The sequence below is a fragment of the Gracilinanus agilis genome, chromosome 1 (assembly GCF_016433145.1).
Source record: "Gracilinanus agilis isolate LMUSP501 chromosome 1, AgileGrace, whole genome shotgun sequence".
Taxonomy (NCBI): Eukaryota; Metazoa; Chordata; class Mammalia; order Didelphimorphia; family Didelphidae; genus Gracilinanus; species Gracilinanus agilis.
Window position 1 is genome coordinate 626,346,714 of NC_058130.1, and position 14,785 is coordinate 626,361,498.

At 39.0% G+C, this 14,785-nt stretch overlaps 1 protein-coding gene across 1 annotated transcript in view; it reads left to right on the plus strand.

The window, feature by feature from the left end:
* Window positions 1-14,785, plus strand: part of RIPK2 (receptor interacting serine/threonine kinase 2) — a 47,267-nt gene that overhangs the window by 13,513 nt on the left and 18,969 nt on the right. Inside the window, exon 3 of the mRNA XM_044683830.1 lies at window positions 11,545-11,702. Coding sequence (XP_044539765.1) covers window positions 11,545-11,702 — 158 coding nt within the window. The remainder of the gene's footprint in view (window positions 1-11,544; window positions 11,703-14,785) is intronic.

Genomic DNA, 14,785 nt, shown 5'->3' on the forward strand with positions numbered 1-14,785 from the left:
CTCCCTCTCTCTGTCTCTCTCTCTCTCTCTCTCTCTCTCTCTCTCTGTCTCTCTGTCTCACTCAATCTTTCCCTCCCTCTCTTCTTCCCTCCCTCCCTCTCTCTCTTTCCCTCCTTTCCCCTCTCTTTCTCCTCCCCTTTCTCTCCCCACCCCTCTCCCCCTCCTCTCTCTCCTTACCCCTCTCACTTACCCACTCACACAGTAGGTCTCTGTCCTTGACTCCTCTATTTGACATTTTTTGGGATGGATTTTGTAGATAGTTGGAAGACACATTTGCCAAAATTATAGATGGCAAAAAATTCCTCATCCTAGAACCAACATGGCAATGAACCTCTCCAAGCTTAGGCTGATAACTCAGATAACAGACACACAGGCCATCACTAGGACCATATTCAAGTACTTCCCATCCTTGTAGAACCTGCCAGACCTTGTACTCTATGAGCACACTCTTATAGAATCCAAGTCCACTTTAGATATCAAAATGAGAAAATAAGACTTGAGTAGAAGCACTCTATATTATTAATAAAAATGCATTAATATGAATATTCACAAACAATAATACTCATTGAAACAAAAAACATGGCTGGCATCAGGGTACAGAAAATTCTACTGTACTCTGTGCTAGTCAGACCAGCTCTGGAGCATCATATTCAGATTATATTCCGTTCTGGCCACTGCATTTTAAGAGGAACAGCCAGAGCTACAGGGACCCAAAACCCTATATTAGAGTTGAAGTAACTGGGTAGTGTTAGCCTATAAAAGAAGATTCTGGGGTGAGCTGCGATCACTTTCTTAAAATGTTGAAATGGCATTATGAAACAAGGATTAGGTTTATCCTTTGTGGTGCCAGAGGGGAGAGGTAGAAGGAGTAGGTGGATGGATAAAGGAAGCAGTATAAGGAAAGTCTGTAATCTTGAGAGCTATCTATAAATGGAATTAAGCTGACTCGTTAGGCAGGCAGTACTGGTCAGTGCTACCAAGATCCCTTCCAGCTCTCAGATTCTCTTATCCTTTCTATCACTTGACATTTTCATCTGAGAAATGCACAAATGGAACAGGGGGTGATCTGCTTTGGTAATGAGAATGAGGGACAACCAGTGGGCATCTCAAATGCTCCATTAGTACCCATGTAATTTCAGGTCTAGGTATAGAATTTCAGATCTAGAACAAAGGTTCCTAAAAGGATTTATGGAGAGATTTCAGACAGACTCGGGTGGGAAATTTTTTTCATCTTCATTTTCACCACCCTGTGGTTTCCAGTGGTAATCCTATACATTTAAACACATTACCCTGAGGCATGCAGAGCCTTCATGAGACTGTCACAGGAGTCTATGACACAAAAAATGTCGAGAGCCCCTGTTTTAGAGGAACATATGTTGAGTGGAACCCCTTATAGGGAATTTACAGAGGTATATTTATCAAGAGTAATATGGATCATTGCAATTTTATGGTTTGGAGAATATGCCCCTCTCCAACCCAAGGAAACCAAGGATATATTTGGTTTATTAAAATATGTCACTGACCACTTATTTAGGATGTTGTGATTGTAGAAAAAAACCCTAAAAGCAGTATGCCTGGAGGAATGAAAATTCAGTTGATCAGATCAATTCTTATAGGGGTCCTTTATTATAGGAGAAGTTAAGATCCTAAAGGAAAAGAAGAACTCTGACAAAATCAATAAATGAAAATTGATAATTAAGTTTTTATCTTGTTATAGAATATAAGTTTAAGTTCCATTAGTAGAATGTAGAATTAATAGAAGTACAAAACAGAGGGGGACTCTATTAACTCTGTATAGTCAGGCCTGATTTTATAGGCTAAAGATAGCAAATTCAACCTGTTTTTCCCTTTACGCCCTCATTTCTTCTAAATTGCACTTTTATAAATTTTCTAGCTGGTCTTTCCTACAATCTGCCTTTTCCAAATTTGTTTCCATTATTCCCCATCATGGACTACTAGATTTTGCCTAAGATGTGGTTTTCTCCCATTTAAACTCATTCAAATACTCCATTCCCCCCACCATTCCTTGAATATACTCTATCCCAATCAGAATATACTCTATCCTTTCAAAATCTTTTTCTTTCTCATTTCTCAGCAAAGTTTTATCACCTCCATGTAGTCTGTATCTTGGATTATTTTTATTTGTACACCTATCATGAACTTGCATATACATAGAGTGTTTAGGTCCCAGGTTGGCACTTGTGACAGAGAAGTAAAGCTGAGAAGAGTCTAAAAGAAACCTCGGATTCTGAGAAAAGAGATTTCAAAGATTCAGGAAAAAAAAGGTAGCACCTATGGACAAGAACTATGCAGAGGAGGTCATCTAAAGACAATCCTTAAGAATGAGATTCTGAAAAAGCAAAGAGAAGCCATTCCAGTGAGGAGGAAGAAGAAGAGAAACTGTCTAAGGAGAAGAATTTTTTTAAAGCATAGCTAACTAACCAATTGAAAGTAATTGAGGATGAATTCAATTCCGCAAGAAATTTTGAGTATGTACTTTGTACTAGACAATAGAGACTTAAATACAAAAAATGAAGCATCCTTCCCATAAGGAACTTCCATCCTACTGGAGAAAATAGCATATGTACAATTAAATGATCTTCCAAATAGAGAGAGTAGATAAAAATAGTTTCGGATGAGATGGGAGCACTAACAACTAGGAGAATCAGGAACGGTCTCCATGGGCAGGTAATACCTGAGCTTGCCTGGAAGGAAGCATTTAAGGAGTCAAAGACAGCTTGGGCAGAGGGAATACAAAAACCGTGATGTTCTATATAGGGAGCAGCAAGGAGGCTGGTTTGACTGGTATGTAGAGTACACGTTGGGAGGCGGGGAGAGGAATGAGTAGTCAGTCTGTTAAGATGAATTAGAACTAGATTGTGAAATACTTTAACATACTGGAGTTTGTATTTTCTCCTCGTGATCATAGGGATTAACTGAATCATCCTAAGTGGGAAGGAGCTGGAGGGAAGGGAAGTATGACATAGTCAGACCTGCACTTTAAGAACATTGCTTAAATAGCTGTTGGAGACTTAGAAAAGAATATTCTTTTCCCCAAAGCCCCTGAAATTGCCAAATGATTTTAAATGAGAAACTGATGATCTTATCAGTGGAAATGATGTTAAAGAAGAGGCATTACCGTCTGCTTTGCTGTTCTTTGCCCTAAGCACCATGTCTTGTAGGTGAACCCTCTTCTGAATTCCTTGAGAGCAGGAACTGGCTTATTCTTTAATAATTTAATCTACTTCTATCCCCAGAGCTTTGCACACAGTGAGTGCTTAATAAATATTTTAATGAATCATTCATTCAGTTTGGTAGCTATGTGGGTATGAGAAGGGAGAGAATAAGCGTAGACTAGAGAAAAATTAGATAGTTATGGCATATAGTCCAGGTGAAAAGAGATGAGCTGAACTAGAAATGTGACTGTGTAAGTGGAAAAAGGAGGCCATGAGACAGCTTAAGTAGCTAAGTGGAGAGAGTCAGGAAGACTCGAGTTTGAATCCTGCCTCAAACACTAACTGTGAGTTCCTAAAAAAAAAATCACAACTTCAAAGTTTCCCCTTCCTTATCTGTAAAATAGAGTGATAATAACACTTTTCTCCCAAGGTTGTTGTAAGAATCAAAAACAAAGGTTTTTGGTTTTTTTGTTGCTTGAGTGTTTTCCCTTTTTTGTGGGGAGAGGTTGGAAGACAATGAGTTCTGTTGTAAGCCTATTGATTTTGAGATGGCTACAAGATATCTAGTTTGAACCATCCAGTTAGGCAATTAGTGAGTCAGATTTGGAGCTCAAAAGAGATGAAGATTGTATGTTTGAGTCATGTGCGCTGATGAAGCCATGGGAGCTGATGGGATCACCTAGATGAGTGTGGATACAGAATAGAAGAGTGCCCTGGACAGTGCTCTGGGTGCACTCAGGCAAAGGAGGTAGAGCATGGATGATGATCTAGTAAAGAAGACAGAATGAATGGTCAGACAGGCAGGAGGAAAAGCAATGAAGTCATTTCACAAAAACCCCGAAAGAGGCAGTGCCTAGAAGGAGAATGGTGCCATCTGTCAGAAACTGCAAGGAGGTCAGGAAGGATAAGGATGTGCAAGAGATCTTTGGATTTAACAGTAAAGAAATTGTTGGTAATGGTAGTAGCAAGAGGTTTTAGTGGAATGAGTTGGGTCAGAAGCCAGATGGCAGTGGGGTGGAAGAGTGAGTGGCTAATGAGAGAGTACAAATAATGAGTGTAGCAGCCTTTTTTTCTAGGAATTTGATGGAAGGGGGAAGAGGTATAGGATGATGGTTTGGAGAAGGGCAGAGTCAAAGAATAAAAGTGATCCTCATACCTCTCAGTTTGGCCAATATGGCAGTAAAAGATAATGATAAATATCGGAGGGGATAAGGATAAATTGGGACACTAATGCATTGTTGGTGAAATTTTCAACTGATCCAACTATTCTGGAGGGTGATTTGGAACTATGCCCAAAGGGCTATAAAACTGTGCATACCCTTTCATTCTGTAATACCATGACTTGGTCTGTACCCCAAAGAGATTTTTAAAAGGGCAGAGAGCCTACTTGTACAAAAATATTTATTGTGGCCCTTTTTGTGGTGACAAAGAATTGGAAATTGAAATGATGTCCATCAGTTGGAGAATTACTGAAAAAGTTGTGGTATATGATAGTGATGGAATACTATTGTGCTATAAGGAATGATAAACAGGATGATTCAGAAAGAGCTGGAAAGACCTTCATGAATTGATGCAGAGTGAAATAAGCAAAACCAGGAGATTATTGTACACAGTAACAACAATATTGTGGAATGATCAATTGTGATAGACTTTGCTGTTAACAGCAATATAGTAATCCAGGACAATTCTGAGGGACTTCTGATGAAGAATGCTATCCACCTTGGGAGAAAGGACTGCTGGGAGTTAGAATACAGATCAAAACCTACTATTTTTCATATTAGTTTATTTTTACTTTGGGGTTTTGGTTTTATATGAGCCCTCTCTTACAACAGTGACCAATATGGAAGTATGTTTTGTTTTATAATGCAGTTCACACTGTACATGTAAATGCTTACCATCTCCAAGAGGGGTGAGGGAAGGAGACAACTTGGATCTTATAATTTCAGAAATTGTTTTTCGAAAATTATTATTACATATAAATGAGAAAATAAAATGCCTTTTTTTAAAAAAGAATAAGAGGGGGCAGCTGGGTAGCTCAGTGGAGTGAGAGTCAGGCCTAGAGACAGGAGGTCCTAGGTTCAAATCTGGCCTCAGACACTTCCCAGCTGTGTGACCCTGGGCAAGTCACTTGACCCCCATTGCCTACCCTTACCACTCTTCCACCTAGGAGCCAATACATAGAAGTTAAGGGTCTAGAAAAAAAAGAATAAGAATGATCTTAGCATATTTGTAAGCAGTAGGATAGCAGTCAGTAGATTTTTAAAAAAAGATCGAAGCTTATAAAGGAAAAAGAGGGAATGAGCACAAGTAGAAAGGATTTGGCCTTGACTAGGAAAAGAACCTTGTCTTTCTCTGATACTGGATAAAAAAGAACAGAGGGGGAATGATGTGGGAATCAGTTGTAGGAAATGGAGAGAAAGTAGTTCTGACAGCCCACACAGAACAAGATCCCCTTTTAGGAAGATAGAAAAGGTGACTTGAGAAGGTTTTGAACAGATTGTATGAAGAATGAAATAAAGAGTTAATCAAATAATAGTAAAAGGATCAGCACATAGAGTCCAGTTGAGATTTAACAGAATTTAAGTGGACTCCATCCACTTGGTAAATATGATTAACTCAATAGGTGTCCAGTAGTTCTTGAGTTGGTCTAGAGGGCTTTGGGAATGATACAGGGTTGAAGTTTAGAAACTGATGAGAAATGATAAGACAAGAGGGCAAAGGATGTGAGGGTAGTGGTCAATGCAAAGTTAAACTGTTAAACCAATGTCAGAATTCCAAAGGGAAAAAAGTGAGACCAGAACATGATGGAGCAACTAGAGGTTTTAATGACATCAGCAAATAGGTTAGGATGAATAAGCCGAAAGGACATTTGAAAGGTCAGAAACATGACAGGTTTCTCAGAATAGTGTCAGGAATACTGAAAGCTCAGAATACATGGAGACCTAGGGGGAAAGCTAAAGACATCAAAAATGGCAGGGAATGTTGGGAAGAAGAAGATTGAAGAGTTAGCACTTTTGCTTAGGATGGGTGGAATGATCACTTGACACTAAAAAGAATGCAGAGCCTTTGTTCAATCTGCCAAAAAGATTGACTTTTGAACTAGAAAGGAAGGAACCAAAAAATGGCTACTATAAGGATTTGATACCCAGTACAAACAAGGAAATAGTAAAAGAACTTATTGATGCCCATCATAAATTCAGGTTGGCTGGCCCAGCTGAACTACACCCTTAAGAACTGGACAATGTGATTGCTGATCTTTGAAAGATCATATGTAAGGAGTGAGACTCTTCAGAACTTGAGAAATGCAGATATTGTCTTTATTTCCAGAAAAATGAAAAGGAGAACGGAGGCCGAGGTAGATTTAATTCCTGGTAACATTTTAGAAATTGATATTGAAGGAATGTCTAGAATATCTGAACCTGAAGAGTCAATATAGCTTCATTAAGATCACAACCAAATAAATTTTTTTAAATAGTTAACAGAACAAGGAAATGATGTTGATCTAGTTAACCCAGATTTTGGCAAAACATATAACGTAAGTCTCCCATGTTTTTCTTATGGATTAAAGAAAAAGAGAAAGGTGAGAGGCAGGGGTAAATGGGTAGCCTGGCTAACTGACCAAATGGGTCAGGAACAAGTTGAATGGCCAGATCCAAAGAGTAATCATTAGTAGTTCCCCAAAGAGGATAGATCTCTAGTAGAGTGTTTCAGGGATTTATACTGGTTACCATTCTCATCAGTGACTTGAATAAAGATATATAAATGGCATACTTTTCAGATTTTCAAATGATACAGAGGTAAAAGAGATGACAAACGGCCTGATAATTTTCAGAGTTTTTCACAATTTAGAATGTTAAGACAAAAAAATAAGACAATTTTAATAGAGATGAGTTTGGGTTGAAAGAATTGACTTCAAAAGTATTGTCTGAACTTCAGAAACCCGGGGGATTTAGACCAAAAGCTCTTTTTTAAGTCTAACTATTATTTTACAGAAGAAAAAATGATAAGTTCAATGTCATGCAATTAGTGATTGGAAGAACCAAAAGCAGCACCTAACCTAGTGGGTTTATAGTAGCCAAGCAAGCTGATGCAGTACTGTCATTGTATGCATTAAGTGAAGTGGCATGTCCATGCCTAGGAAAGGTATATTTCTGCTGTCCAGCACCCAGGTCAGACAGCTGCTGGAGTTTTGTGTTCAGTTCTAGGCACCAGGTTTTAGGGAAGACATCAGTAAACTGGAGAAAGGTCAGAAGAGGGCTGTCTGAATGGGGAATGGCTTCAAGATCATGCCATAAGCAGGCCAGTTGAAGGAAATGAGGCTATTTAGGCAGAGAAGACTGTCCTTAAATATTTAAAGGACTAGCTTGTATAAAATAGATTTAACTTCTGTCTGACTCTAGAGGTAATTTCTAGGAGTAACGATCTTAGGATAATTATAATATAGTATTAGTAATATTATAATGATACTAGAATAATAATGATGATGATAATGATACAATAAAACCAACTAACATTTGTATGTTGTTCTAAAGAGGGGTTTGCATATGGTATCATCCTGTGATTGACAGGTAAATATTCTCATGATCCCCATTTTACTGATGAGGAAACAGGGCAAGCTGCCTTTCTGAGGGTCACATAGCTAGAAAGAAAGTGGCTTAGACAAGATTCCAACTCAGGAAATGAGTAATTAGTACAAAAAGACAGCTTAACCTTGATCTAAGAGAAAACTTCCTAACCATGTGTTGTTCAGTCATTTCAGTCATACTCAACTCTTCATGACCTCGTTTGGGGTTTTCTTGGCAAAGACACTAAAATGGTTTGCCATTTCCTTCTCCAGCTCATTTAACAGAGGAGGAACTAGAGTGAACAGGGTTAAGTCACTTGCCCAAGGTCACGTAGCTGTAAATGTCTGAGGCCAGATTTGAACTCAGGAAGATGAGTCTTTATGACTCCAGGCCCAGCACTCTGACCTCTGTACATCTAAAGCTGCTGAAGGAGATTCCTCTCATTGGAGGTCTTCAGACCAAGACTTGATGATGATTTGTCAGGTGTGTTGTGGAGGGCCTTCTGGTCCAGTTCAGACTAGGATGCCCTCTAAGAGTCCTTCCAGCTCTAAGATGAAGTGATCTAATCTTCTCAAAGAAAACAGATAGTGAATTGGTGGTTCAGGAATTCATTGATCAACATCAGCTGAAGGAAGATGAGAGTTCCTACTTTAATAAGGCAATAGATATCTAGATATCTGCTTTAAAAGTTAGCTAATCTTATCCTTGTAAGAGAAACTTCCAGCCCCCTAAGAGAAATAACAGAGTTTTAGTCATTTCCTTCTGCTTCTTACACTCAATATCAGAGAATTTTAGGATGATAAAATTGGAAGAGATCTTAGAGAGCATCAAGTCTAACTATTATTTTACAGAAGAGGAAATGATAAGTTCAATGTCATGCAATTAGTGATTGGAAGAACCAAAAGCAGCACCTAACCTAGTGTCTTTCTCCCTAGAAAGGGCAAGCCTCCTGCCAGCATGTAGATTCAGGAGATCTGGATTAAAATCTTTATTTTGGCATTTACTTACTGTGCTACCTTGGGTAAGCCATATATTGCCTTGTTAAGCCTTAATTTCTCTCTAAAATAGAATAAATCTATTTTATATATTTTATATTTTATTTATATATAAGTATATATTACACATAAATATATTATATATAATAGAAAAAATAAGTAAAATTTTAAAAAAACTCTTACTTCTTAACTGGAAGTTAGATTAGTTCCTTGACATAAAACACTTCCTAAACCAGAAATGCCAACTAGAATGATGGTGCTGATGATGTCTTATTGCCTAGAACTAGCTGCCTTTAAAACAATCACTTGACCTAGAAATAGCCTCGGATCTTAGGGAGGTATCGATTGGCACTAAAAAGGCATGGTTCTGGGTCTTATTTCCTCCATTAATGAAAGTCTTTGTTCCCATTCTTCAGAATGAGCCAGGTAGATGATGGAAAATTTTCAATAACAAGCTACTCTTATGTCTGCATAATAGACTTCCCCATCATTTCTCCTACCTCCCCCCCAGCACCGATGAGGAATCAGGCTCATTGAGTCACAGCTTCTGATAGGAGTCCTTTGCGTCCAGCCCTCCCCACTCAGGACAGTGGCTGGGTTAATTAATGTCACGGTATGGCCCAGAGTCAGAGCCTAAAACAAACCTTCTAACAAAGAGAGCAGTCAAGACCTGGAGTCAGGTTACTCGTCTGCAGTTGTAAACACCAAGATCCGGAATCTGGGGTGAGGCAGGGGCAGCCAGCAGGAAACAAATTCTGGAGTGAGCAGATCTCTGTTAGGGTGCCATAAGGGAAGCCAGCTCCCAGGATCAGCTTCACAAGCTGGGAAGCCAGGAATCCCTCACCCCTGAGAGCGGAGAGCTCCTGGAGCCCTTTAGTGGTGTCCTCTCCTCCCCCTGACCCTCGCTATTAGCTTTGCCCAGAAATCTCCGAACTGGGATCATTGCTACAGTGTCTCTGGCCACGAACACCCAGGCATTCTTGGAAGGTTTCTTGTGATAGGGAACAAGGCTAGATCCCCAGGCCAGTGCACCAGGATCCCGAAATATTGCTTCAACACCTCCAGAGGGCATGTAGAAGAATGCTTGTGAATGAAAGCATTTTTAAAAGAACATCATAGCAACAGTAGCAGTATTTAGTCAAATCAATAAACACTATAGACAGTCCTACAAAGACCTGGGGGTATTAGTTGATGATGCATTAATTATCAGTGTTTGTGGGACACACCAACCCCCCTTAAAAAAAACACCCTCCCCATAATGTGGGGGGGGGGAACTATATCTCACTTTCAAACTTCGTATTTCCTCTGTCCCTAATATAATACTTTGTACCTAAAAAGTCCTTAATAAATTTTCACTGAATGAATTAATAACTACTTTAACATGGGAAAACATACCTTTTAACATTTAACTGCATTTGGATTCTCAACAAAACTGTCAGGACACTCATCATTTTAATTCATGTATTTCTCTTTCTGTTAACTAGAATATAAGCTCCTTGAGGTGCAGTTCTTTTTTTTTTTAATCCTTGCAATACTCATTTTAAAGTTTGGGGGTTTTTATAGTGGGAGCAAATAACTTTAAGATATAATGTCAGTTTCATAAAATATAGATTCAGGTCTGTGAGACAGGAATAGATAGAGGGGTTCTGAAGTTTCATACCATAGAAATATAGTTTAGATATAATCACGCAGTTTTTAAAGCAAGATTTTTATTCATATAATTTTATGTATAATAAGATTTATAATATATGAATAATATAATTCATATAATTTTATGTGAAATATAATTTACCTGTAATTTGTATACTTTACTATGACATAAAAGTGACCTGGGTTTTTGGTATATGTATATTTTGGTGTATATTTTAAATGACTGTACAAGAGGAGGCAGGTAGGTGGCTCAGTAGATAGAAAGCCAGGACCAGAGACGGGAGGTCCTGGATTCAAATCTGGTCTCAGATACTTCCTATCTCTGGGACTCTGGGCAAGTCACTTAATTAACCCCCGTTGCCTGTCCCTTGCCCTTCTTCTACCTTGGAACCAAAACACAGTATTGATTCTAAGATAGAAGGTAAAGAATTTTAAAAGAAATTACTATGCCCGTAAAGATCAGGTTCTGTCAGGTCTTACCAGGCTAAAAAGATGACCAGCACATGCAAGAGACACATATAGTCAAGGAATGAGCCTTCCAAGTGGTAGTTTTTTTAGCCATAACAACTTTTGAAAATAGACCCCTAAAATGCAGCACTGATAAGGGCATCATTAGAGTCCACACCAATGACATTTTTAAAATGTGAAGTCGCCAGATCTCTCCAGTAACGGATCCATCTAAGTTATCAGGCTATCCTATAAAATTAGTAGACTTTCCTATGCCTCCAGTTTGCTCTGATCTGAGACAGATTTGGGTTCTTGTACAAGATTTAAATTTGTTGTGAAATTTCAATTACTGAGAGGCTGGAAAAAATGTGAATTTAAAGAGATTTGCTGCACGTCAAGAGTAAGTTGGTTCTATGACATTAATAGCAAAAATACAGTCATTCTTTTAAAAAGGATTTTCATTCATTCATCAGGTTTCTATGAAGTTCTTGTTATATGCAGAGAACTGCACAAAACTATGGAAAATCTAAAGTTTGGTTAAGACATGATCCCTGACCCCTTAGAATCTCCATTCTAATAGGGGAATAAAATTTAAAAATTTGATAACTATAAACATAACATTAAGTGACACATGAATTACAGATTTAACAGAGGAAAGTAGCATTGGAAGTCCATGGGGAAATGGTTATTGTGTATTTCCTTCCTTTCCAGATTGCAGATTTTGGTTTATCGAAATGGCGGCAGATGTCTTTGTCTCAGTCAAGGAGTAGCTCATCTAACCCCGAGGGTGGGACTATCATCTACATGCCTCCTGAAAACTATGACCTCAGCCAGAAGTCCCGAGCCAGCATCAAACATGATATATACAGGTACGATGTGTTTGGAAGTTTATTTTCCCACTGCAAGATGAGGTTAAAAAGAATAATAGCATTCAGCGGGCAATTTGTTTTTAAAGTATATCTCCATTTAAAGTGATACAAAGTAGGAGGCAGCTGGGTAGCTCAGTGGATTGAGAGTCGGGCCTAGAGACAGGAGGTCCTAGGTTCAAATGTAGCCTCAGACACTTCCCAGCTGTGTGACCCTGGGCAAGTCACTTGACCCCCATTGCCCACCCTTTTTTTTTTTTTTTTAAACCCTTAACTTCCACCAAGGAGCCAATACACAGAAGTTAAGGGTTTAAAAAAAAATAAAAATAAAGTGATACAAAGTCCTGAAATGTTGTGTTCATCAAAATCTGTTTTGCTACTTGCTTACATTATAATATCATCATTTTTTAAACTTTTAAAAAATCAGTGAACAAGGTGGGTAGCTAGGTAGTTCAGTGGTTTGAAAGTCAGGCCTGGAGACCAGAGGTCTTGGGTTCATATGTGGCCTCAGACACTGCCTAGCTCTGGGTGACCCTGGGCAAGTCACTTAATCCCATTGCCTTGCCCTCGCTGCTCTTCTGCCTTAGAACTAATATACAGTATTGATTCTAAGATGGAACATAAGGATTTTTTATTTTTTTAATCAGTCAACAAAGTACCAGCTACTGTGCTGGGGATTCAAAGCCTAAGAATGAAACAATCCCTACTGGTTAGAAGCTTATAGTCAAGTGGAAGAGAGAATAGATGCATCTCTAAACAGATTCATAATAAATATGAAGAAAATAAATAAAAAATGAGTACTATGTAGTTAGGAAAGATGTCATTAATTAACTTTAAACAAGCAAACAGGGTCTTTTTTTAAATGGACTAAGAGAAGATCTGTTTAAAGGATTAAAGTGTTGAATATTTTGCCTGTGGAGAAATCTTATAATGCAAATAATGACCAATATATACATCTGTTTTGTAATCTGGGACTTTTCACATTGGGTGCCAGAACACACCTGTGTTAGAACAATAGACAATAATACATTATCACACCGTTAGATTCTAATGAGATGGGGCCTTCTGACAAGAAAAAAAAAGAATCTAGAAAACACAAGATTTGAGATTTTTTTCTGTCTCCTAGGTAACTAATATCTAATAGAGTTCATAGTTTTAGAGAGGAAAAGGATCTTAGATATCATCTCCTCCAGGCCCTTTATTTTATAGATTTAACCTACCATCACCACCACCCCCGCCCAAGCTGTGAGACTTGCTTAAAGTCAAAGCCCAATTGGGACTAAGCAAAAGAACCCTGGGTTGCTGAATCTGTGCTCTTTCTACAGAATGTCTCTTTTAACATGTTAATTATTTTATTTTGGGCCATTCCCCACCCCCAGTCTTCCACCTTTAGGGCATTTCTGACCAAGTCACCTCTCCCATCAGTTCTACTCCTATGGCTCCCAGTGGCCTGCAGGATAAAATATAAAATCCTCCTTTGGCTTCTCAAGGCCTCCCCAGCTGGCTTCTGCTCCCTTTCAGTGTGTCTTTTCCTCCTCCTGGCCCTCGCTACACTGGCTTTCTTACTCTTCCTCCACCCACACTATTCTGTTTCTCAACTGGGTGACTTTTCATGGGGTTGGAATGCCTTTCCTCTTCCTTTCTATCTCCTTGCTTCTGACTTCCTTCAAGACTCAGCTCAAATAAGACCTTCAAGAAGGCCTTCCGCATCTTCCTCTGAGGCTGCCTTCCTCCCTCAATGAATAAACAACCATTTTGGCACTGGGAGGAGAGAGAGAAAAGGGGGAAGGAAAGAATATGAATCATGTAACCATGGGAAAATTCTTAAATAAAAATTAATTAATTAATTTAAAAAAAAAAACAACCGTTTGTTAAATACCTCCTGTGTGCCAGACATTCTATTAAGCATTAGAGATGCTAAAGGAAGCCAAAAAAGTTCCTGCCCTTGAGGAGCGTACAAACTACTAGGGGAGACAACAAATAGATGCAAAGCAAAGATAAATAAGAAATAACAGAGGGAAGGCACTGGAAATAAGAAAGCTAATAAAGTTAACTCACTGGAAAAGAAGGGGTTTTAGTTGGGGCTTTAAAGGAAGCCAGGAAGGTCCATAAATAGGAGAGGAAAAGAGAATGCCTTCTGGGCAAAGGAATAGGCAGGAGAAAATACCCAGAGCCCAAGGATGCAGCATCTCCTTCCAGGAACAGCCTCCCATTTACTATGCCTATATCTTATATGTGCATAGTTGTTTGCCCAGTGTATCCTCTATTAGAATGTGAGCTCCTTGAGGGCAAGGACTATTTTTGTCTTTCTTTTTACACTAGAACTTAACATTGTGCCTAGCACATTTAAACCCTTAAAAAAAACTATTTTGAGGGGGCAGCTAGGTGGCTCAGTGGTTGGAAAGCCAGGTTTAGAGATAGGAAGACCTGGGTTCAAATCTGGCCTTGGACACTTTCCAGCCAAGATGAAAGGGTTTGGGAGTAGTTTGTTGTTGTTTTTTTAATGCTTTTGATTAACTGACCATTTTCTAGCTCACAGGGAGCTGACTGATTCCTCATACACTTGAGCCTATGAATTAAATCTGGAGTGAATTTAAAGTGAGCACCCAATAACCTTGGCCTAGTCTGAATTAATAACCTCAGGATTCATCCAAAACTGGCCTCTAATTGTGGTCCAACATCACTCAGTTCTGTCATCATTAAATTATGTCACATTTCTTAAATGTAATTAATCCTGGAAATTCAAAGGGGATTGCCAGCGCTCCCCTGAGATCAGTAGGGATTTTCCCTGTCCATCTCTAGAGAGCCAACCAACCCTCCCAGCAAGCACACAAACACACACACACACTCCAACACAATGGAGTATTTAAGATTGGCCTGAAACAATAAACTTGAGGGATCTGGAGATTCATGAAGGGGGAAACCCCAGGCTTTAGGAGGGAAAACCCCAGGACAAGTAATGCAGGGTTCTATGGAAATTCCTTATCTTAATGCTTTCCTAGGCTGCTCCGCCCTCTTTGTCCTAGGAACCATGACAATGGATGCCACCACTGTCCTGGCTAACCTCTGTAGATGAGCACACTCCC